Below are 26,489 nucleotides of genomic sequence, written 5' to 3'. Positions count from 1 at the left end.
GGAACCTCATAGAACTGATTAAGGATGACAATGGAAGGAAATTTATAGATGATCGTGATATTTCAAAGGTCCTTATGGACTATTTTATGCAATTGTTTGCCACCTCTAACCCATCTCGGGTGGAGGAAGTTTCTTCTCTTGTTTCAGGTCGAATCACAGAGGGACACTTGCAGATCCTGAATGCTGGGTTCACAAAGGATGATGTGGAGGAAGCTCTCTTTCAAATGCACCCAACAAAAGCTCCAGGGAGGGATGGGCTTCCGGCATTATTTTTTCAGAAATTCTGGAGTGTCATAGGAGATGAGGTAGCTGATTTTTGTCTTAGTATCTTACGAGGGGATGTTTCACCAGGTATTATTATGATACTTTATTAGTGCTTATTCCGAAAATAAAAAAATCTGAGCATGCTACACACTTTAGGCCTATAAGCTTGTGCAATGTTATCTTTAAAATTGTTACGAAAGCTATTGCGAATAGGCTTAAGGTTATTTTACCAGATCTGATTTGTGAGAGCCAGAGTGCTTTTGTTCCAGGGCGGTTGATCACAGATAATGCATTAATTGCACATGAATGCTTTCACTTTATGAAAAAGCGTATTACTGGCCGAAATGGCATCATGGCTCGAAAATTGGACATGTCCAAAGCCTATGACCGAATTGAATGGTCCTTTCTGGAAGCAGTTTTACAAATGATGGGATTCCCAACAAGGTGGGTAAGCTTAATTATGAGTTGTGTTTCAACTGTCTCTTTTTCAATTATGTTGAACGGTAACCCCCAACCTTTGTTCTCCCCAAGAAGAGGATTGAGACAAGGTGACCCGTTGTCACCATATTTATTTATCCTTTGTGTTGAAGTGTTTTCTGCTTTAATTAATAAGGTTGTTATGGCATCTAGCATTCGAGGTATTAAGGTTGCCAGGTCTGCTCCTGTGATATCTCATTTGCTTTTTGCTGATGATAGCATTCTTTTTGCTAGAGCAGAGGTAGCTGAGGCAGAGTGTTTGAAAGACATTCTTACCACCTTTGAGCAAGCTTCTGGGCAAGTTGTCAACCTTGACAAGTCCATGCTTTCCGTTAGCCGAAATGTGCTTGAACTGAGATTTAGTGAGCTTAAACAGCTATTGGGAGTAAAGGCCGTGGAAAGCTATGATAAGTACTTGGGTCTGCCGACTGTCATTGGTAAGTCTAAGACTCAAATATTTAATTTTGTTAAGGAACGAGTTTGGAAAAAACTTAAGGGGTGGAAGGAAAGTTTTCTTTCAAGGGCAGGAAGGGAGGTTTTAATTAAATCTGTAGCTCAAACTATCCCTTCTTATGTTATGTCATGCTTTGTTTTACCTGATGGTCTTTGTGCAGATATTGATGGCATGATTGCCCATTTTTTCTGGGGTGGCGATGTCACGAAGCGTGGCTTACACTGGACGAGTTGGAAGAATTTGTGTAATAACAAGGTCCAAGGGGGACTAGGCTTCCGGAATTTTAAATCTTTTAATAGTGCTTTTGTGGGGAAGAATTGGTGGAGAATTTACACCAGGCCTGAGTCTTTGCTAGCCAGAATTTATAAATCGGTGTACTTCCGTAATGGTACTATTTGGGGGGCGAAGAGAGGCTATCGCCCAAGCTATGCTTGGTCAAGCATTCTCAAAACAAGCTGGTTATTTGAGAAAAGGGCCATGTGGCGTGTGGGAAATGGTGAGAGCATTGATGTGTGGAAAGATAGGTGGGTGACACAGGGTTCACCTCTGATTTATAGAGAGGATCTAGCACATGAGGCAAGGATATTTAAAGTCTCTGACTTGCTTGTTTCTGGACAGGGTCGTTGGAATAGAGATCTAGTTGAGGGTGTTTTTCATCCTACTACAGCTAATGCTATCCTAGCTATTCCGTTGAGTATGGGAGGAGGTCAGGATAATCTCTTTTGTCCAAGCACTGCTGATGGGCATTACACTTCAAAAGCAGGTTATTCAATGATTCGAGAGCTGCTTGTTGAGAAGGAGCCTTCTTCTTCCACTTCTTCTTCTTTGTGCCCAAGCCTATGGAGGAAGTTCTGGGCCAGCCCAGCTATTCCCAGGTACAAAGAGACAGCGTGGCGAGCTATTCGTGGATTTCTTCTAGTGCGGGACAAGCTTTTTCAGAGACACATGGATGTTGATCCATCTTGCGGGTTCTGCGACCAGGACATGGAAACGGTGGAGCATATTTTCCTCCGCTGCCCGATTGCTGTAGCTGTCTGGTATGAGTCTCCGCTAGCTTTGCGGGTGAGAGGTACCCGACGTTCCATCAGTTTTGGGGAGACATTCTGCAGATTGATGATGAAGAAGTGGTGGCCATGGTCCAGTGTGTGCTATACCAGCTATGGGAGGCTAGGATTCCGAAGTGTTTTTAATCAGCAACATGTGAGCATCAATCAGCTTACTCAGAAGGTTGGGGCTCTCGCTAGTGCTGCGATTGGAGTGGTTTCTCATCCCCAGTCGCGTCAGGTGGCTGCTGTTTGGAAGAAGCCAACATTGGACCAGATCAAGATTAATTGTGATGCATCTTTTCGAGCTCCAACGAACGTGGGTCTAGGCATGGTGGCGCGGAACTCGAGTGGGGAGGTCATGGCTTCTGCAACATCATCTTCTTGCTCTGTTTTATCGTCTCTTCTTGCTGAAGCTTCATGTCTCCGTTGGGCTATGTCACTAGCTATTGACTTGGGGTTCCGACAAGTGATTTTTGAGGTTGATTGTCTACAACTATTCAAGGCTTGGAGGGCAGGAGTAGCTGGGAGGAACTATTTGGCTACTATCATTAGTGATTGTCGTAGGCTTAGTTTGCATTTTGATTCTGCTATTTTTACTTTTACTAGACGCTCAGGTAATTCCGTGGCGGATTATTTAGCTAGGAACGCTTCCACCTATGGCGAATCTGTCTGGGTGGAGGAGGTTCCGTCTGGCGCTATCCGTTTTGTTGACTCTGATTGTTTGGAGGAGTTGAGTGGTGAGAATGAAGAAGATGAAGGTGATGAGAGTGTTGAGACACAAGGTTCCTCTAGTGGTTCCTCTAGTGGTATATTGGTGATTTAAATTGTGCATGGTTTGGCAACAGGGTGTGGGGTGGGTTATTAGATTTTTTTGTAAACCTCCTTGAAATTTTACTCTTGACTATTCAAAATTGGTACTCTTTTTCCTTGATAGGTTTTCCCAAGGGGGTTTTATCCTATGGTCGAATTTGAAGAAGCTTAAAAGATATTGCGAATAATTATATTTTGATAGTGAGATTTAAGAAAAAATAATAGTAAAGAATAAGGAAAAAAGTGATGATATATAGATTGTTTAAATTTGAACGTCCTATAAATATAAGCTAATGGATATATTACAGAAGAAATCTTATCTATTTATGGGATTTGATTTGGTAAGAGGATTTGGTAGGATGAGTCGTTTGTTTTGTGAATTTTAAGCGAGCAAGGGAAGTTGAATAACAAGCTCAGTTTCAGAAGTAGGCTAACCTGTTGGTAACTGAGATACAATCCTAATTTTCAAACACTTCAACATCATCACACGGTACATATATCTATTTTTCACATCTATTATTTATCACTTCTCACTCTGTTATTTTTCTTTTAATAATGTAAGGAGGCAAAAGCCCCAAATATCACTTCACTCTCTAATAGTCTAATATTAAGGGTGTGTTAGGTTTCAATTCTTAAACATGGATCTAAGGTCCAAACGTAAATCAGAGACTCAAACGTGGATCTTCATCGTTTTGAAGATGTTTGGGAACCAATTTCGAGAATCGATGCTACGAGTTTGATCTGAATCTGACAGAATTGACTTAGGGTAGCTTTTCCATCTACCTGTCCGATTTTGTGTCTTTGACTATTTGTACTACAATTCAGTTACGAAAATTAATTATGGGTAAATGTATCCAAATATAAATCACGTCATTTAAACTCACGTTACCATATCAAATTCTAGTCAGATCCAATTATGCTAATGCTGATTCTAACACACACTAACTAAGTGTAGATATTTCATTTAAAAAGCATATCAAATTATTTATCCCAAAGCCCACAACCATGAGACTATTTCTGTGTGTCTCTCCTAATAAATCTTTCTCATACACACGTCAGAGATCAAATTTTAAATTAAATACTTAAGGAGCTTAACTATCTACCAACCGCTATAATTAACTACTTGATTCCCCTTAAGCAAGATCTCGAGTTCGAGTCTTGTGGATGGAAAAAAACTCCACTATGAGAGTTAGCTCCACCATAATGTAGATGTTCCCGACTCGAACAAGATGGTCTCCGAAAGAGGACACCTGTCTTACAAGATCACCTTTCACACCGGAACAGTCCTACTAGAGGAACCTTGTGTCTCAACACTCTCATCACCTTCATCTTCTTCATTCTCACCACTCAACTCCTCCAACGATTTCCCTTTAGATTCTGGCACCATGAACGTGCAAACCATGCCAAGACAATTCGTCACAGCAAGCACAATAAGAGTGTTCTTCATGCCAATACCAGCAGGGTACCCTGCATCTCTCTTTGCTTCATCCTTGTCCTGTGAAGCATACAAGAACCCAAACGCACCCACAATCGCTCCAGCTTTCCCTGCAGCAGAGGATATCCCATGGCATGTAGTTCTCAACCTCGCAGGGAAAATCTCTGCAGGCACAACAAAAGTGGTCGAGTTTGGACCAAAATTCGCGAAGAAGAACGTGAATGCGTACATCACAAGAAACCCAATTCTGTGTTCCTTCTGTGTCCAGTGATTGTAAGGAATTGCGAGTGCGAACATGAACACTGTCATGAAGAAGAACCCCATAAGCTGTATGATGAAACGACCCAGATGGTCTATGAATGCCACTGTGAACCAGTACCCTGGTACAGTGCCACAGAGTGCTATCAGTGTTGATGCTCTTGCAACCTTGTAAACCTCCTGAATCGCGTTCATTTCCTCCGCGTGAGGGAGCCACCCAATGCTGCTGTAGATGTCTTTTTGGAAGAGGTTTGAGCTGTAGTATGCAATGTCTAGGAGAAACCATGTTGAAGTGGTTCCGAGCAAGTGCACGCCATGTGTTCGAGCAAATTCCTTGCTGAACAAGCCGAAGCTGTTCTTGTTGTTTTGTTGCGTTTCGGGCTCGGCTATCTTGTCCGTCTTTTCCTGCTCAGCTTCAACCTCCATTTGCAGCACCTTTGACATGTCCTGCGCTGCGAGTTTCGCGTTTTTCGCGACGAGTGCTGTGTACCTTGCTGTCTCGGGCATTTTCATGCGCCAGTAGTAGGTGAGAGCTGCAGGGGCGGCGCCGAACATGAGGATGATGCGCCAGACGTAGTCGGCTTCGGGGACAAGGGATGCTGCAGGGTCATCCTTGTATGGCGGAGCCTTGAATGCGTGATCGAATGCTGCGGAAACTATGAGGGAAACAATCCCGCCAGCCAAGATTCCAAAGCCTTGCATAGCAAACACTGAGGCTATGAATGCGCCGCGAGTCTTTTTGTTTGCATATTCTGACATGATGGTGGCTGAGAGAGGGTAGTCACCACCAATGCCAAAACCAAGCCAGAACCTGAAGAAACAAAGGGTGGAAATCACACCCTTTGGGGTGTGCCCAAAGGAGAGGCCAGAGGCAAGAGAAGAGACGACCATGATGGCAAGAGTTAGGCCATAAACCTTTTTCCTACCCATTTTATCTCCTAGCCAACCGAAGAAAAGTTGGCCTGCTAGTGTGCCACAGAGCGCAACACCGTTAACTGCAACTGAAACATTTGCAGGCAAGGTTCCCGGCTTTGGTGAACCTTCTTTTGTGTAGTATATTCGGCCAAGCAACTTGGTAACGTTTGGTATGCTGAACAGGTCGTATGCATCTGTGAAGAATCCCATACCAGTGATGATGATGGCAGTGAAGTGATACCATTGTGTCTTGGCAGTATCAAGGGCAGTAAGCACTCCCAATTCACCACGAGCCATAGCTAGATTTGTAATAAGCAGAAGCTAATAAACTGTTCTTAGGGTAACTTGCTCCAAAGCCTATTCAAGAATTCTGGCAAAGGAACAAGAAATCATATGTTCTTCTTCAGTGAGAGTTCATGACTTTAAATAGCCAGGTTAGTGCCTATTTAATAATATTCTTCCTTTTGAATTTTCTCTTTTAGCCAAATTAGTAGTAATTATTTGATTGTTAAGACATCATAGTTCATGCTGCATAGACTTTGAAATATAAATGTGAAGTTAATTATTTAAAAGGTCTTGTTAAAGGTGTCCCAAAAACACTGGCTATTGAATAAATAAGTGAAACATTTGTTGAAAACAATAAAGAATTAACACAGATAATTTAGGAATCTGCGTTTTCAAAAGTATTTCTCATTTTATATTTCTTGAATTGAATTGAATATGTGGGTGTGCGTCCAATTTTCAAAGCAAGCTGTGCTTTCAAACAAACCCAGGGAAATGTAAGAACAATGACATTAACCTTGAAAAGGAAGATGCACATGTTTTATGGTCAACATTATCTGCCTTGGATTTATCTAGTTTCGTGATGCTGATGCCAATCTCTCGTGTGTGAGTAGCAATGCTACTTTCTACCACAACTTTGTAGATAGAACAGATTAAAATCGTATAAAGTAAAAACCCATAATCATAATAACACAAGTGTTTTATTTACCAGAAGTTAGGGCACATAATTGTGTCATGTGTGTTGTGTGGATGAAAAGAAACCATTGAAATTTGCCACATATATATAAGAGGGGTGCTATTATTAGTTACTAAAGTCAGCCTCACGAAACACCAGAAATGCCCAACAAATCTAGGGCTCCTAAGTATTTAGTTGATTGTGTCGATCCCTAGATTGTATAGAGAAAGATTTGATATGAGAAGTCTACCCAATTAATGTGATCTTTGAGGTTCAAGAGGATAAGTCTCATGATACCAGTTGTCGGAATACCTTGATAATAAATAAAAACGCAAGAAATGGTGGTGCTGTTGGAGAAAATTTACGGACACACTAAGCATAAAAGGGTGAATTTTATTGGATGAATGGGTAACTATTGTTTGTTCATAAGTTGTTCTTGGGGAGTCTTTCGTAATAAAAATCATTTCCCTGTATATAATATGTTGAGTCTCACCCTACCATCATTGATTCTAGTTTTTCTTTTTTCAAAATTAAGGTATCTCACATGCGATAGGCGTGAGATTATTCTTTCATCACAATCATGAAATTGTTTTTTTTTTAAAGTATGGATTCTAGTTTTTTTTTGAACATGTATGGATTCTAGTTTACTATGGCATCTTCCGCGCGCATATTCTACGGTTCCTTGAAGGTTTAAAATTAACTAGTCAGCAATTACGCAACTACCATTTCAGAATATGGTATATATATTTTTATTTATATTGTCCTCCACATGACACATATTACTTCAGGTTGCTTTTGTGAAAATGACTTCTATTTGATGTATCATGTGTTATGATTTTAGAGGGAAGACTTGGACTTTGTTCTACATTCATGTCGTTGAAAGTTCAAGTCTTTCTTACGTTTCATGCTTAATAATGTTTAGATCCCATCCATTTCTACCTTCACCTCCACCTCTTTAAAATGTGAAGAGGAGTGAGAGAAATAAGTGATATGATATGTGATGTGACAGGAAATGCAGAGAGAGATAGAAAGAAAAATGAGTGAAAAAGATGTGAAAAAAAAAGTAAGGTATAAATATATCATTACTCGTTTCATGCTTGCCCTCGCACAATTTTGTTTGGGTAAAATGACAAAGTGATTTTTAATTAATAGCTCACAAGTACTTAATATGACAAAATATAGACATGTGATAATCTTATTCTATTGAATTTAATTTAATTATACATTATTTTTTGAACGTAATTATACATTATTGATATAAAGAGTTTTATATACAAACCTATAATATAATCATATTTCTCCATATTTATTTTTAATTTTAATATGTTTCTGGGGTGGATAAAGGGTGAAAACTTGATTTATTGAAAGTCGGTAAAAAACTTTTTTTACTGCGAATGCATAATTATTGAAATAATTTTTATTTTCTTTATCAACTATTAGAAATCATGTGTTAGCTAGCTGCAAACTATCCTATGATTGATATGTAAATGGCCAAACAATATTGTGTTTAATTAAGGATCACCCTTGGACTATAAGCTATATATGTTCTTCACCAGATTAGATTGTGCTCCGTGAGTTTAAACTTTAACAAGTGAGGGGCGCTTGGCTTACACCCCAGCAGTTTGGACGAGTCCTACTCTCAAGGGAAGGTGAAGTTGAATATTGATGGGAGCTAGGTTCAGACCTTGCATAGAATGGGAGGAGGAGGTGTTCTTTGAGATCATAGTGGACGTTCGATCGATTTTAGGCTTCTCTTGCGGCGGTGGTGATGAGAGTTGAGACCCCTCTACTTGCAATACTTGTCATGGAGGAGGCGTTACGACATGTCTAGACTCTAAGTTATAAGTAGGTGGTGTGTGAGTCAGTGTGAAGTGGTGGAGCTAATCGCGCACCGTAGACGTCCAAAATCATTGGCTTAGAGATATATTCTAAGAGTTAGAGGCATGTATCATACGGGTTGTTGGGCTTTTGGGCTTATCCTGTTTCTGTTTCTTTCTTGTAAATTGCACTTATTTCAGTTTTCGGTTCGATCTTTGATTGAACCCTCTCTCATTGTATTTGGGTTGGCACCCCTTGTGCTGTTTCAATGCAATGTTTTGGCTTATCAAAAAATAAAAAATCATACGGGATGGAATGTTTCATTTTTTCACATTCCTAGGGAACTTAATTGCAAATGAGTTGGCGAGGCAGGCATCTAGAGATGGCTCTTCATTACGGTTTTGGACTTTGGAGGTTTTCTTTCGTCTGTTATTCAACATCTCTGTAGGGATCTGTTAGTGTAGGTTTTGTTGATATTTTTTCTTGTAACGAAAAAAAACTACGTAGGGATTGAAGTCATTAGTGCAACTGATTTTTCAACCTCAGACGATGGACTATAATAATTGCATATATTAGCGTGTAAAAACGCATCTTGACTTGCAAGTTTATATTAATAATAACTAAAAATTATTAGTTATTGAACTCTAATTGCATAAAATAACAATAAAAAAAGCTATTTAAAATTTTATGCTAATAAATCACGCTAACACAGACTGAGCATGCGGCTAGAATTTGAGTTTGGTCCCCGAACAATACACCCGCAAAAGGTATAAAAAAAATTTAACTGTAACAAAATTCTGAATTTAAAATAATAAGCATTTGAAAAGTGATTGAATACTTACACCAAAACATCCTGTTAAACAAATAAACTATTGAATAATTGATTCATACTGTACATATGTCTGTTTCTTTCTAAATAAGTTTCGGATTTATATAGAAAAACTTTGCACTAAGGATATATTACTAGTCTTATTATGATTTGAATGTTGTCGGCCGAGAGGACTCCTTCCTATGGTGGATAGTTGGAGTAAAAAAAAAACCACCTTGAACAAGGAGACAAGAGGACAATAAGAAGCAGCTTGCTTCTGGTGGAGACAGCGACTAGCGATATTTTATATGAGAATTTGACTATGTTGGGCAAAATTAATCCTCTTAAACTGAATAATATTTCATCATCAAAAGATGATATCGAAGTCAGAATAAGTAACGATCCAATCCGCTGCAGGCACTTGTTTGATTTGTTTAATCTTTACAAGATCAACACGCCTGATGTCTACTTATGATCTGGAACGTCATAAACATTTTTTAATTAGCCCTTCTATTATTCATATCTATTCTCTTACTCACGCTCACTGATAATGAAATAAACATGACAGGTTTGAACGCAGTTTATATTGTTAAATTGTAAAACATAAGCCCCTGCTCTCCAATGATAACTTGTCTCAATTGAACAAGAAAGTATTACTGAAATAATATTCTTTTTAAAATTACAGGTATTCGGTAACACAATCTTGTTCAAGTTAGATGAGACTTCGATGAGCGGCAAAATACTTATTCCATTCATATAAACTCAGAACTGAGCACATACATAGATCAATAGGCAGAGTTAATCTAATTTGTGTAGAAATTTCAGATCAAGTAGAGACAAAAAAAAAATAATAGGTGTTTGCTATGGTACCTTAACCCAAATTAAGGTATGGTACCCAAAATGATATAATTTGATAATAAAGAAGCATGTACAAGTTATAATTTTGATACTACTTTATCGTAGTGATGTAACGTTTTATTATTAGAGACATGAAATTTGTAGGTTGTGTTTTTTAGGCTATTTCCATCCGTCAATCATAGTCATTTTGCGCGCGTCTCAACCATTATCGTTCATCTCTACAACAAAACTATTTTTCATTAAAAACAAAATTCATGAGATGAAATTAATTGAATAGTAAAATGAAATGCGAAAATGTAAACTTTACCTAAAAAAATATAATAACCATCTATTAAATTACTCAATACGGGTACCATACCCAAAATATTTTATGGGTACTACAGAATTTACCAAAATAATAACTAATTATTTAACGCAAGTGTATTTAAACTAATTAAGTTTAAGCGTAACAATTCATTATATTATTAATATCATCTTCATCCCTAGTTTTAAATTTTTACTTCTTAGCACTATTCGTGTGGACCCCGTACTGACACATGTGCTCTAAGCAACTCTCAAGCAACTTTTGCATATTTCGCTTCAAGCACAAGTTCTTAGATTTGAGTTCTTAGCACTATTTTTATGGTCTCACCACACCACATTATTTATACTTTTTATTTTCATAAAACAATTTATAAAGTAATAAAACAATTTAGATGAGAGAAAAAAAATATTTTTTTATGCTAAGAACTCATAAAACAACTCGCTTATATAAGAACTAGTTCTTATTTTTAAGAACTAAGAACTTCATGTGAGTCATCTCCAATACATTTTTTTTTAGCCATCTCCAATACTTAAGAACCAGGTTCTTAATTCTTAACTTAAGAACTCACCTCAAAGAACTAGCATTGGATTCTCTAAGAAGTCGTCTCTGAAGTTTGAAGCATCAAGCTCGCGTGGACTGAGAACTTACAAGGACTATTCTTTTGTTAAATATTTATATAGGAAATTCTGCTTCTCCATTTACTTTTTGTTACATTCGGAAGATAAAATAGAAAATTGAGCAACTAATCTAATGAGTCGTGGTACAAAGAATTGACCAAGCAAGCCGAAGGATGCCTCCAAGCCTTCTTTTCCCAACTCTCCTAAGAAGCTTGCCGTGCCAAAGTATCCGCCTAGAGACATGAGCAAGAGCCATTGTCCAGTCTCAATCCATCATACCTCTAATTTGCATGATCGTATCCCTGGCCCAGTATGTGGATATGTCGTCTCGGCATTGGAGGATTTCCATTGCACTTAGGCAATCAGAACGACAAAGCACCTTCCTATAACCAAGATCCTAACTTTGTTTTAAGCCCAATTCTACTGCTAATATTTATGCTAAGAAAGTATTCCCATTCACAGTACTCACTGCCACCCCTGATATCCATTCACCATTGTCATTTTGAAGCACCGCCCCACATCCCATCCTTCTTGTTGTCGGATTCCAACTTCCATCTACTGCCACGCGCAACCCCGGACCCTCTACAGCAGCACCCACCATCACAGCAGCAGTCGTGACCGCATCATCATGCACTTGGGGCAGTCCATAACTCACTTGCACGATGGCCATCGTCTCCCGTTTTGGATGTCCAGCAGCAATTGTCGTAATACATAACCAACGTCTCATGCCTGGTCTGCAAAAACGTAGTTGTTCCTCCACTTCCATAACCACTAGAGTACTGTGTTGCCTAACCGATTATGATTATGGGACAAGAGCTTTGTAAACCAGAGCTGGAACGACACATGAATTGCAAGAGGAGGGAGAACCGATCGAAAATGAGACCAGATAGAAAGAGATGTCGGGCAGCCACAAAACAAATGATATTTAAACCTTTTTAAAATACCATAAGTATAATAAAATATTATTTAGGAAAAAAATAATGTACTAAATTTCTAAGTACAATTATATTTGACATTAATATAATATATAATTAAAAAACCATTCTTAAACATAATATTTATACATATAAATAAAAAAAATGGTTGAAGCTTGCCTCTTATACATAAATTTATATTATATACAGATAAATATATAAATGATCTTTGATTTTGATTCACATAAGAAAGTTTTTTTTTTGCAATAATTTTTTTTTTCATTTGAAGTCAATGACCTTCAAGTAAATATTTCAACTAAATTTCGCTATTTTTTATTATTGTTGAGTAGTTAACATTACTTAGTGTCATTTAAATATTTTGATTTTCTCCAAGTTGTGAATGATAATTAATATTTTAACAAATTTTAATAATTAATAGGCATTAAAATTTTTACTATTAAAAGTTAATGTATTTATACTATAAAGTTTAATCGTTAGCTAATTGAAATTTTTATATCATAATTTTTACAATTATTATTTAATTTAAGTAATAGTATAAAATATCTTCAATAGCTGATTAATATTCTTATTTCTGTAAACCTCATATTAATTATATATATAGATAATGTATAATATTTGAGTCAACATCAAAGCGAGGGTGGGTGCACATGGTTTAAGGTCAACCTAATCATCTTGAATGACTTGAACCAACCTGAAAGCTAAAGCTTAGTTTGGATTTTTTCATGTCAACCTGGTGCCATTGGTTTGGGTCTTGGTCTGAAATCTCTGAAATTGAATAGGCCCAAGACCCAAATTACTTATAGTAACGCAAATTATTTTGGGCTTAGCCCTTACGAGATATGAGCGAAGTTTTATATTTAACTTTCCAACCCTAAGTCACCCTTCATCCTTTCTCCTCTCTCTAATCACTCAAACCCTAAGCCACCTTATCCAGCTGCCGTTCATGTCCCTCGCTGTCGTTGGTGCGAGCCACCCAACCATCTTCTATGGACTAAAAAGTGAGGGGTTGTGATTGTAACATTTAGGTCACTTATTTCATATTCGCCTCATTCTTTCACAGTTGTCTCATTTTGACATCGTAGATTTCACCTTCTCATTTGATGTTGCAGATCACCTTCACGCTGATGATTGTGAAAGAAAGTAGATGCGAGAGCTGTGAGGTTTTCACCTTCACCTTCACCTTCACCTTCGTTTTCGATCACTATCGTAGGTACAACAGTATTTCACAAAATTTGGTTCTTAGTTATGTTTTTCCTCATTTTTTCCTCTAGATTTCCCAATTGGTGACCTTTTGGTAGTCATTTTGGATCTGTATTTGGTTTTCACATTCACCTACTCCTTTGATCTCTATCGTAGGTATGAAAGGTTTTGACAAAATTTGGTGCTTATTTATGTTTTTGTCATTTTTTCCTCTAGATTTCCCGATTGATGACCTTTTGGTTGTCATTATGGATCTGTATTTGATTTTCACCTTTCCTTTCTCTGTTGATCTCTTTCATAGATATGAAAGGTTTTCACAAAATTTGGGGCTTATTTATGTTTTTTGTCATTTTTTCCCTCTAGATTTCTCAATTGGTGTCCTTTTGGCAGTCATTATGGATATGTAATTTTGGTTAGTGAGGATTTCAGGCAATGAGGATTACAAAATTTTATGAAAATTTTGAAGCATATGGATTTGTGAAATAATGCACTATTTTTTATAACTGTGATTGACATGTTTGATTGAGGCGATTTTCATTTTGGATTTTTTTTTCTTAAATGTTTTACTTTACCCAGGGACACTCATTGTACCAATGAGGCACAAATGTATCTTAGTAAGAAGCTTGACTTGAAGAAAAAGAATGTCAAGTTTTGGTATCAAAAAAATGAAGAATCCAATTAAAGGTAAATTGAAATATATTAGTATTCAGACACTTTTTGATTTATTGAATGAATTGATTCTCGTGAACCAATATGTGGGAAAATGAGAAGCTTTGGAAAAATAACAGTGTGATGAAGGAATTTAAGGGAAATGCAACATGCAAAAATTGTGGTGGAACTATCATTGTAGGTCAATTTTCACTTAGGATGAAGTAGTTATGAAAAATGATCGACTAATGGATGAATTAAATCGCATAGGTGCATTCGCATCGGCTAGTCTCATGAAGGCTCTTGCCAATGGGACTTGATGTGTAGATGTAGTTTTGAGAAATCAACCATCTGCATTTCCTAGGACTAGATAACCAATGAAGTTGATGATGGGTAGTGAAGTCTGTTTAGAAATATATGTGCTTATGGATCTTGCATTAGCTTCTATGAATGAAATAATTAAGATGGCTCAGCCAGATATCCTTCTCTGGACTAAGAGTTCAAATGAGGAGAAATAAGTACTTAATGAAGAAGAATATGTTTCTCCTTATATCGACCCAAAGCCCATTAGTTATGTAACTAAAACTTCAATAAAATTTTGGGTAGTAATGATCAATAATTTGGCCCTCATCGAGCCATTATGGGCACCATATGATATCCAACTTCTTATACTCTCTTGCCTATGATGATTACTTTTCTCTTGAATAACAGTGAAAGTTATTTGAAGAACTAATTATTCTATATATGGGGTTAATGGTTAGACATGTTTCCATCACTGATTGCTAGAGAAATCATCGTGTTTGTGATATATACTAACATGGATGGATCTAAAAGTGAATCTTTGTTAATGGTATGTTTTTATTCGTTTTCTAGGTTTTGTAAACTTTCTATATTTGGTTGGAAATTATTAGTATTAATTAACAGTTTTCAGATGCATGGTGACATTCAATTACCTTCCCCACTTGTCTTAGTTTTGCAAATGAATATGATAAGGTTTCACAAGTATAATGTAGAAGGTTGTGGGTTGTTTTCATGTAGATGTATTAGTCGACATTGAAAATCTATTCATGAGCTATAGGAGACTTCATTTTGGATGTGGTGTGCATGCCACATAACCAATTGTTTGTCCAAGCTAAGTGTTTCATGCTCTAAACTAAGTGTTCTAATTAAACATTTTGTATTTTTATTTAATTAGTTTGTTTCATTGTTACATGCAGATTACATAGGTTGATTATTCTCGATATGATGAGAGTATTTTCCACCAACTCTATTACCCTTTAGTTAATTCGGGCACTACGTTAGGGCTCATAGATCGGTTGAAACTCTCCAAATGCCACATGCATTCGTTGCAATGCTCATCTCCTCTTATATACCATCATAGGACACCTCAGGTAAATGTTCATAAATGTCACGTAAATTTATTTGGAGTAGTTTTATCAAATAATGTATACTTGTGTAAGATTTAGTAGTAAATAATATATTATAATTTAATTTTAAAAAATTTCTAAAAAATTTAATAATATATGGCATATCAGTAACTAATTGTGATACTTTATATAATTATTATATAGAAAAATTAATTCATTATGAATTCTTTCATTAATATTTCTCCATCAATTAATCACCAACTAATTAAAAATATACTCTTCATTAAGATTTAGATAATACCAACATCAATGTTAAGTAGCAGATAATTTTACTTATAGTTATAGTTATAGTTATAGTTATAGATATAGATATAGAGAGAATGTATTTTATAAGAATAGTCTTTTTATATTAGAACATAAGAATAAATTATGACTGTTAGATCTAATCATAAATGCTAAAGATTAAAACAAGTAAGGGTTAAATATGTTTTTGATCCCTGATTTATACACCATAATCTAAAATGGTTCCTATAAAAAAATTGAGAGCTTTTAGACCCTGACAAATTTTGTTTGAATCGAAATAGTCCTTATGACGTCATAAAGCATTTCTGAGATACTTTTACTCAGTCACTAGCCCGCGTGGCAAACCTATTTACATATAAGTGTCCACGTGTAATTTCACAATATGTTAATACCTGTCTACTTATTTATAAACACATTCAATAACACATTCAAAGCAATGGAGAACCTTAATTATAAAAATTAAACTATTTTAGCTGAAAAAATAAAGGGAGGTATAGGGAGTTAGCTAAAACTAAATGTAAGAGAATAAGTTGTGGTTCAGATTAGAAACTTCACCATGGAACACATAATGGGGTGAAAATTTGCCCCGAGAACCCCTAACGCGACTTCAAAGATTCCCGGTTCTTAACATTATGTAAAATCAAAAATAAAAGAAAGGAAAAACAGAAACATAATTAGCCAGAAAAAAAAAAAGGACAAGCACAAATTTTAAAATAATAACAATGATAAATAAAAAAGAGAAGGACATGAGTAAATTACAAGAATCACATCACATAAGCAAACAAGACAAAACTTCTAAGTCCTTAAAGTCCTCTCTCTTCCTCAAGGGAGGAATAGAAGTCCTTCACCTACCAGTGGTACATGCATACCTAGGAAAGTCGTATAGCCATGCTTGAAAGTCCACAAGAATTGAACAATTAACAAAGAGAGATGAGAGAAGAGTGGGAAAAAGGCTCTCCTAAAAGCAGTACAAAAGAAAATGAGGGACAACTGATCACAAGTCACATGCCCAATAAGTTAATCGAATAAAACAGTGGGAAAAAAGACTAAGAAAATGTTACAGACAACATAATTAGACTTCTTGTGTAATAATTGGAAGTATGATCAACATCAGTGCTACAACTTAGCTAACAATAAGAACATATTACCTCTTTTCTTCTTTCCATTTTTCGTTTGACCTCATGAAATATATCTGTAAAACAACTGCTTAGTGTTTATTTTCTTTAGACAGAGATATAGTTAGAACAACAAAATATGTAATAGCAACAATCACCCGAAAGAATGCAATGACATGTTCAAGCAACTTCAAAATGTCATTATTAATAGCGGTACATGAATTGATCTACTGATAATTTGACATGCAAATGATGAGAGCTTGAAATTCACATCTAAATCAATAACTCAAAAGTGAAGAAGGGACGAAATATATCAAAAGACCATGAAAGTATTTACAGAGACAGACAAGATGATATATGTAAAATTAACCATGAATATATTTATTTATATCTCATTGTTAGTCCTATTTTATTTGAATTAGGACTCCAGTACCAGCATAAATATGATCTAATAGTACAATAACCGACAAAAGAAGAACGTAGAACCAAAACAAGAACACTCTTATCTAAGAATTCAGTTTCAATAACGATACTTAGACATACAAATAGTACAGAGATCCACTAGATAAACTATACTTAGCTAAAGGAACACTAAACAAGTACCAACAGAGGTGAAAACTTGACTGCCACAGTAAGATACAAAAACATCTCAATTTACTTCAGACGAAGTAGAATCAAGTCCACAACTACACCTTGTAAGCCAAGCACATATGATACGACATATGACACTCAAAAACACCAAAAAGATGACTCATGTAAAGAAATAACTCAACTTACCTCACTCCAACTACACATCACCTCACAATAATCAAAAGAGGTATGAAAAAACCTAAACTTGTCAACACTTGATCAACATTGGCACAGAATTGAAATTTCTACATGCCAAGGTAGACCAAACCTTAAAAAATGAAAATGGAAATTGAAAAACTTCATAAAAAAATCAAACTTTGTTCCGCAGGGTCCCCACTCCACACTCTAAAACCCCAATTTCATCTGCATGCTCTCAAACCAAAAAAAAAACCAGGTGAGGAAAACACGCCAAAAAAAATTGTTCAAGATCAAGAACAATATCACCTAGCAACAAATAAACAGAAGGAAATGATGTTACCTTGAATGAGGAGCTTTTGAGCAGTCTAATTGGGATCCATAGAACACTCCTTGAGCATTGCATAAATTTCATCCTCACTATGGTTACTAGTGATCTCTTTGATGTTCTGGATCGTCTTCCTCACAAAGCTCGGAATCAAAACCCTCATCCCATCGTCGTTCATTGTTGCAACAGAAAGACACAAACTTTTCAAAGGGAAAGCAAAAAACAGGGAGAGAGAAAGAGAAACCAATTGGGTGTGTAGAGAGATAGAGGTTTAGTGGTTTTTATTGGAAGTGATGATAGCAAACATATACACTCACTAACAAATAAACATTTGAAGTTCATATAATTGAGCACAAGGTGTGTTGTGATCCATTACTTTTCAACCATTAAGTTCTGAAGTAATTGCACTGAACTCCTCTTCTCTGAGATATAAAATTATTGCATTGACCTCCCATATTTAATATATACGAAAAACAACATAAGCGTGTTAAGTGTTAAAATGATCAATCATCAGGGAATCAGTGTAATAATGATAAACGTAAAGGGAGGTTAGTGCAATGTTTTCAATAAAGTAAGGGTAGTTAGTGTTTAGTTAGTGTCTTGTTAAATAATAGAGGGGAAGTCAATGCCACAATGATAAACTTTAGGGGAGACACCTTTTTTCTCACTATTTCTCTCTTCTGATCACATTACATTTTATTAAATAATAGAGGAGAAGTCAATGTCACAATGATAAACTTCAGGGGAGACACCTTTTTTTAATCTTTATTTATATCTTCTGATCACATCACGTCACAAGAAACTAGCTACCCTTACTTGATTGAAAACATTGCACTAACCTCCCTTTACGTTTATCATTATTACACTGATTTCCCTTACAATTTATCATTATAACACTTAACACACTTATGTTATTCTACGTGATATATTAAAGATGTGAGGTCAATGAAATAATTTCATATCTAAGAGGAGAGGAGTTTAGTGCAATTACTTCAAAACTTATTGTTTGAAAGGTAATAACAGATCACAACACACCTTGTGCCCATATTTAAAATCTTCAAATTTATCTTCATTAGTGAGTGTATCTGTTTGCTATCATTACCAATAAAAACCACTAACCCCCCCTCTCTCTCTTGCTACACACCCACTTGGTTTCTCTTTCGCTTTCTCTCTTTATTTTGTGTTCCCTTTGAAAAGTTTGTGTCATTGTGTTGCAACAATGGACACCACTAAGATGAGGGCTTTGATTTTGAGCTCTGTGAGGAAGATGATCCAGAACATCAAAGAGATCATTGGTAACTATAGTGAGGATGAAATTTATGCAGTGCCCAAGGAGTGTTCCATGGATCCCCATGAGACTGCTCAGAAGCTCCTCCTTCAGGGCAACATCATGTCCTTTTGTTCATTTCTACTAGGTTATATTGATCTTGATCTTGAACTATTTTTTTTTTGGCGTGTTTTTCTCACCTGATTTTTGTTTGGTCTGGGAGCATGTGGATGAAATTGGGGTTTTGGAGTGTAGAGTGGGGCCCTACGGGACAAAGTTTGATTATTATGAAGTTTTTCAATCCCCATTTTCATTTTTTTCAGGTTTGGTCTACCTTGGCATGTAGAAATTTCAATTTTGTTCCAATGTTGAAAAGTTTAGGTTTTTTGATACCTCTTTTGATTATTGTGAGGTGTTGTGTAGTTGGAGTGAGATAAGTTGAGTTATTTCTTTACATAATTTATCTTCTTGGTGTTTTTGAGTGTATTGTGTCATATCAGATGTGCTTGGCTTACCTGGTGCAGTTGTGGACTTGATTCTACTTCATTTGAAGGAATTTGAGATGTTTTTATCTTTCAATTTACTGTGGCTGTCAAATTTTTAGCTCTGTTGACAATTGTTTAATGCTCCTTTGGCTAGTTATAGTTTGTCTAATGGATCTATGTACTATTTGTATGTCTAAGCATCCTTATTAAAACTGAATTCTTAGATAAGAGCGTTCTTGTTGTGGTTCTACGTTCCACTTTTCTTGGTTATTGTACTATTAGATCATATTTATGCTGGTATTGGAGTCATAATTCAAATAAAATAGTACTAATTATGAGATATAAATAAAAATATGCATGGTTAATTTTACATATATCATCTTGTATGTCTCTGTAAATGCTTTCATGGTCTTTTGATATATTCTGTCCCTTCTTCACTTTTGAGTTATTGATTTAGATGTGAAATTTCAAGCTCTCATCATTTGCATGTCAAATTATCAGTAGATCAATTTATGTACCACAATTAATAATGACATTTTGAAGTTGCTTGAAAATATCATTGCATTATTCTGGGTGACTGTTGGTATTACATATTTTTTTGTTCTAACTATATATGTGTCTAAAGAAAATAACATTAAGCAGTTATTTTTCAGATACATTTCATGAGGTCAAACGAAAAAGGGATAGAAGAAAGGAGGTAAAATGTTCTTATTGTTAGCTAAATCGTAGCACTGATGTTGATCATACTTCCAATTATTATACAAGAAGTCTATTTCTATTGTCTGTGACATTTTTTTAGTTTTTTTCCCACTATTTCACTCGATTAACTTGTTGAGCATGTGACTTGTGATTTGTTGTCCCTGACTTTCTTTTGTACTTCTTTTAGGGGAGCCTTTTTTTCCCGCTCTTCCCTCATCTCTCTCTGTTAATTGTTCAATTATTGTTGTCTTTGAAGCACTTCTATACCATTTTCCTAGGTATACATGTACCACGGGTAGGTGAAGGACTTCTATTTCTCATTGGAGGCAGAAAGAGGACTTTTAGGACTTAAAGGTTTTGTTTTGTTTGCTTATGTGATGTGATTCTTATAATTTACTCGCGATCTTCTCTTTTATATATCATTGTTATTATTTCAAAATTTGTACTTGTCCCATTTTGCTGGCTAATTATGTTCATGTTTTTCCTTTGTATTTTTTATTTATTTTACAAAATGTTAAGAACCGGGAATATTTGGAGTCGTGTTTGAGGTTTGGAACCCAAGGGATGGGGGTTAGGGGTGCTCGGGGATATTTTGCACCTCATTATGTGTTGCATGGTGAAATTTCTAATTTGAACCACAATTTATTCCCCCACATTTAGTTTTAGCTAACTCCCTATATATCCTGCTTACCTCCCTTTAACTTTTAAGCTAAAATAGTTTACTTTTTATAATTTAAGGTTCTCCATTGCTTTGAATGTGTTAGAAATAAGTAGACGAGTATTAGCATATTGTAGTTATAACATATTGTTATTACAACTATAAAATATTGTTATTATCATTTCGTAACTTTATCAACGTGCCTTTAAATGTATCAAAAGTTGTTACCTTGCCCTTACCATGTTAAAACTGGTAGCTTAATTTGACTAAAAAGTAGTAGTTAAAGCTGCATTTTTCATATCTATTTCACTATTGAAATTATAATGGGCATTAAAGTTGTTAAACTAAACTTCTATTATATGAGATTTCTCTCAGATGCTAGTGGTGGTAAAAAAAATTGGCGCTGAAAAAGATAATGGGACCAATCTGTTGATCTAACAAATGCACAAGAAAAGGGGGGGGGGGGGTTGAATTGTGCCCTTCAAAAACTTTAAGATCCAAACCATAGTTGATGATCTTTACTGTTTGGCGCAGAGGATAAGCAAGAGTAAGTGAAAGAGACAATGACACACAAGATTTTCTATTGGTTCACCCCCAGAATGATAGGGTTACATCCAGTCCTCAGTATTAACCGGTGTTAACCGAGATTTCACTAAGGGTGAGTTCCAAGGACTCCTCCTTATTGGTATTCTTCAGTTTGCCTCCTCAAGAAAGAGTATTATTTAGAAACTGCCTCGGCATTGAATATTATAGCCTCTCCAAGCAAGTATTATTTCAGAACTGCCTCTCCAGGCATTGAGTACTCTTAAAGCCCCTCCAGCCTAAGTATTATTTTAGCACTGCCTCTCCAGGCATTAAGTATTCTTTGTCCCTGCCTCTCAAGGAAGAATAAGTATTCTTGTACATGCCTCTCCAGGCATACAAGTATTCTTTGTCCCTGCCTCTCCAAGCAGTTGAGTATTATTTGGCCACTGCTTCTCCAGAAAGCGGGAGCACTGTTCAAGCTGTTCCTTGAAGATATTGAACCTATACAGTTTCTCCTCTTCGGAAGAGTATGTTCTACGACGTTTCTTGCACCACTCTTTGAACCATTCTCTAGTTTTTGCTTAAGAAAACAATGACGAGGAGGAGCCACGGAGGGCGCCAGACCAAGAGGTCCGAAGGTTGCTCACACGGTAACGAAGGTGAGTCACAACGGCTCTCAACATTTTGTATATCTAAAACTCAAACTCAAACACAAACAACCCACACAATTTCTAACCCTAAATAGATCCTTGTTTTTGTTTTGTTGCTCAATGATAACTAGCTGGCTTGTATTCGAACAGGCCTAAGACCCAAAATAACTCAACAAAACAATTAAGCCCATTAGTCCCAAAAAACCAAGACAACAGAACAGACCCATATGATTGAAGAAATAAAACAATCTTGCGTTGTGTTACACACTGACCCTTACACTCATTCTCTTCTTCTTCGATCCAAAACCAATGGTCGAAGACCCAGTTCGTGTTCTTGTCACCGCTGCTGCAGGTAAATTTTATACTTCACTGGGTGGACTCTGTTTAAGGGAAACTTTGATTTTCTACTGAATTCAAACAAACTTGAGTTGCTAAGTATTTTGTCTCTATTTTATCATGTTGAGGAAATGATGGGCACAACAATAGTTGAAATGATGGGCATGACTAACTATATGAGTTGTGTGGTACTAGTCATCACTCATCATCATATGTTGATTATTTTTCTTCATAAAAATAGTTGCTAGTGTAACATGCCTGTTTTCATTCACTGTTAGTTACTCAAAGCTAATTTCCTGTATGGTTTTATTTTGAACCAGAATTTATCTCCTGATTATCATCCCTGGCCCTAGTCATGACTTTGCTTCGCCGATGCAGTCAATATACCGGGCTGTCGTTCGTCATTCCTCTTGCAAATGTTGTCAGGTTCTTGCATCTAGCAGCTTATTTTATAGGTTAGCAATATCAGGAGCTAGAGACTTTAGGCATGAAGAACAATGTCGAGAACTTATGAGATCCGTGGACATTCGCACTGCAAAAGTTGGCAAAAGAAGCAGTGAGGAGGAAATTATCCGGTCTCTAAGCAATGATCAAGCTTGTGATGGCTTACATCTGTCTCAAAGCCTTATTAACATATTGCTCCGGCGATATAAGGATGATTGGAAGTCTGCATTGGGGTTGTTCAAATGGGCCAGTTTGCATTCAAACTTTGAACATTCGCCAGAAGCATATGACATGATGGTAGACATATTGGGTAGAATGAAGGTAATGGACAAGTTGAGAGATCTCTTAGACGAAATGTGGTGTGAGGGGAGTATCACTACTCTCAATACTATAGCCAAGGTAATGAGAAGGTTTGTTGGGGCAGGACAGTGGGCAGATGCTGTGAGAATATTGGCTTGGAGAAGAACACAGAATCCATGAACTTGTTGCTTGATACCCTATGCAAGGAAGAATTTGTTGAGCAAGCTCGTGAAGTTTACTTGGAGTTGAAGCAGCATATTGCTCCAAATGCTTACACATTTAACATATTCATTCATGGTTGGTGCAAAATATGTCGTGTCGAAGAGGCACATTGGACAATCCAAGAAATGAAAGGATATAGTTGTCGCCCTTGTGTTATAAGTTATTCCACCATCATCCAATGTTATTGTCAAGAACAAAATTTTAACAGGGTCTATGATCTTCTTGATGAAATGCAGGCTCAAGATTGCTCCCCAAATGTGGTCACTTATACTATAATCATGTGTGCACTGGCAAAGGCTGAAAATTTTGATGAAGCTTTGCAAGTAATTGAGAGAATGAGGTCTGCTGAATGTAGGCCTGATACACTTTTCTACAATTCATTCATCTACACATTAGGGAGAGCAGGCAGAATAGATGATGCTAACCATGTGTTTAAGGTTGAAATGCCTAAAGCTGGTGTGGCCCCAAATACATCCACCTATAACTCGATGATTTCTATATTTTGTCATTATGCAGAAGTGAAGAGAGCTTTTGACATATTGGAGGAGATGGAAGATTTAGGCCTCTGTAAGCCTGATATTCAAACATACCACCCATTGATCAAGTCATGTTTCAAGATGGGAAAAATAGATAGTTGGTTGAATGAAATATTAAATGACATGGTCAATAAGCATCATCTTGGTCTTGATCTTTCAACCTATACACTGCTAATTCATGGACTTTGTAGAGCAGATAGATGCAAGTGGGCATTCTCTCTGTTTGAGGAGATGATAGATCTAGATATATTGCCTAGATACAGAACTTGCTTTTTGCTATTGGAGGAAGTTAAACTGAAAAATATGTATCAAGCTGTTGAGAAAATTGAGGATCTTATGAAGAAACTATAAATGCATTCGCTCAATGTTTAAGGTTTATTTGTTGTTTCTTTATTCTTTCTTTGTACTTTATTATTTTGCTAGCTCCTTAATGCTATTCCCTTAATATACACTAGCTTTTCAAATTTTGAACTGCTGAATTAAATGGATGATATTTCTTTTAGAACACATCTGCATTCATCCCAAAATATTTTTGTGTGATCTTTACCCTTTCTGAAACAACGAATCATACATTAAGATGTAAATCGATTACATATTATTCCATTTAGATTTAAATACCCAAAAAGGCTCACACTATCAATTTTTGAAATCTTGTACTGAATGCAGATGTGTTCTCTTCCAACATGTGTTTCTGCAGATAAGGTGAATATAGCCAGAAAGTTATATCTATTTACTCGATCAATACAAAGAAGCAGGCATGATTCACACATGAGCTTTTAGTATTATCAATACAAAAATGTAAGTCCAAAGAATGGGACAACACATTAAATGAGTTGTTAAGGAGATGCCCCTTTGACCTACCAAGGAGAAGCAATCACTTTTCAAAATAGTGGAGTTGTTAAGTTGAAATATCCATTAAATATAGATTTTTGAGTCATTAGCTATGAGGATTAAAAGCTAAGATCCAAATATCTTCAATTAGAACAATTCAGAAATGTAAGTAAACAAATAAATAATAAACCATGATTGCCCATTAAGCAAAATAAAATGATCAAGTACATAGAAGGTGAAGTAAAAGAACTCAATATAATTTAAATCAAGTGGGTGAAACTGTGGTGAGTCAGGTTCTAAGTGAGGGGGCCGGAAATGAATTGCAAGATTTGAGGGAGTGAATGTATAATTTGGAGAAAGGTTAAAAATTTGGAAATTTTGAGCGGGATTTGAAACTGAAAATTCGTAAATTAGGGATTTCAATTTTACACAGGGGTTCTGTGCTTCTTCTCGTCTTCTCCACCACTCGCCGTCGTCGCCGTCTGCTCCTCCGGCACTGGTTGGCTGATTATTGCTGGAAAACCCTTGTGATTGGTTTTTGAATTCAGAAAGAAAGCGCGAAATGAATGAGGAAATCAAGTCAGAATTCAGAAAAAGCGGGTTCCATCTCAACAAAGAAGAAGAAGAAGAATTACTCAGCAAATGTAATTACTTCCTTTCTTCTTCCTTTTACCTTTCTTCTTTTCTCGATTCATCATAACAAAACCTGTTCCCTAATGTGCAGGTGTCACTTTCTGTATCAACTACACTCTCACCCCTTCCGATCTCGTCTCAAGCTGGGAGGTTTACTACCTCAATAGGCAGCTCAACGAACCAACGCTGCAAAATGTTCAAATGGACGGTTTTCTGATGCATCTACAAAATAATATCAAACAAGATGTTTTAATGGAGGAACCTGCTTGGCATACTTACTCTATCAAAGACGTACAAATGTGAGCAATATCCTACTTCGATTGCTCTAAAACTGAGTTACCCTTACCTTAGCCAATTTCTTCATCCAAGCTCAACATCCCAGTCCAATCCAAAATGAAGCTCCCGAACTCAGCAAGTTCCCCGGACGTCCTCCTCAGTTGTGAAACCTCAACAATTGCTCCAAAGTCTCTTTCCTCAGCTCAACTCGTTCCAAACCTTAAGCAAAGTATCATTGCTTAGTCGCTAAGAAACAATACAACTAATAACACTATCAAAACCCGAAAAGAAGCTTTCGAAGCTCTAGAGTCCGACATTTAGGCACGAATGGACAATAAGACATGTTTTCGCTAAAATGCGCATAACTCGAGCTACAGAACTCGGAATGACACGAAACCAACGCCAAAATTTCGACAATTGAAAGAGCTACGCAATGGCTCAGGTCATAGAGACCCAAAAAATATTTTTGGACACGATACCCTAACAAATAGGTTTCGGCCACTCTCAAAAATAGGGTTTCCGAACTTTTTCTTCGATCTAAATTGATTCCTAGGTATTCTTAGGCGATATCTAGGCCAGGGAAACTCTCAGAAAAATTATCGGGTCAAAAACTGTCACAGGGGTATTTTGGTCAATATTTTTAGCTCGGAAACTCAAAATCAGAATTTCGAAAAACAAATTAGATGGGGTCGATACCAACAACGATTATGACGACTAATCCTACTAACGCTAAGCTCAGTCGAGAGTTTTTGACTCAAAAAGCGGAACCTTTGTCAGAAATGGGTATTTTGAGCAGAATTGAAACTCGGCGGCAATTCGGCGAGATTCAGCAGAAAACAACCGAATATTCATGCTCTTGGGCATGTAGGCAATAAGTTTAGACACTGAAATCAAGTTATTTGGACAGTTTTACAAAAAACTCAAAACTTTGAGCACAGAAAGAC

General features: G+C 36.4%; 1 protein-coding gene and 1 pseudogene across 1 annotated transcript; one reads left to right on the top strand and one right to left on the bottom strand.

Annotated features, from left to right (window-relative positions):
* Positions 1-4,009: 4,009 nt before the first annotated feature.
* LOC130724497 (low affinity inorganic phosphate transporter 1-like) lies at positions 4,010-6,164 on the bottom strand. The gene has a single exon (XM_057575734.1). It carries the CDS (start codon positions 5,954-5,956, stop codon positions 4,322-4,324), a length of 1,635 nt encoding a protein of 544 aa, XP_057431717.1. The 5' UTR covers positions 5,957-6,164; the 3' UTR covers positions 4,010-4,321.
* A 16,511-nt stretch (positions 6,165-22,675) lies between these two features.
* Positions 22,676-24,156, top strand: LOC130724746 (pentatricopeptide repeat-containing protein At3g04130, mitochondrial-like; annotated as a pseudogene).
* Positions 24,157-26,489: the final 2,333 nt, after the last annotated feature.

The sequence above is a fragment of the Lotus japonicus genome, chromosome 6 (genome assembly GCF_012489685.1).
Source record: "Lotus japonicus ecotype B-129 chromosome 6, LjGifu_v1.2".
In the NCBI taxonomy this organism is placed as follows: Eukaryota; Viridiplantae; Streptophyta; class Magnoliopsida; order Fabales; family Fabaceae; genus Lotus; species Lotus japonicus.
Note: the sequence above shows the minus strand (reverse complement) of the source record. Positions and strands in the feature narration are given on the sequence as shown.

What these genes read in the sequence shown, in the direction of transcription:
- LOC130724497 (XM_057575734.1), bottom strand. Translation starts at nt 5,956, where the DNA reads ATGGCTCGTGGTGAATTGGGAGTGCTTACTGCCCTTGATACTGCCAAG.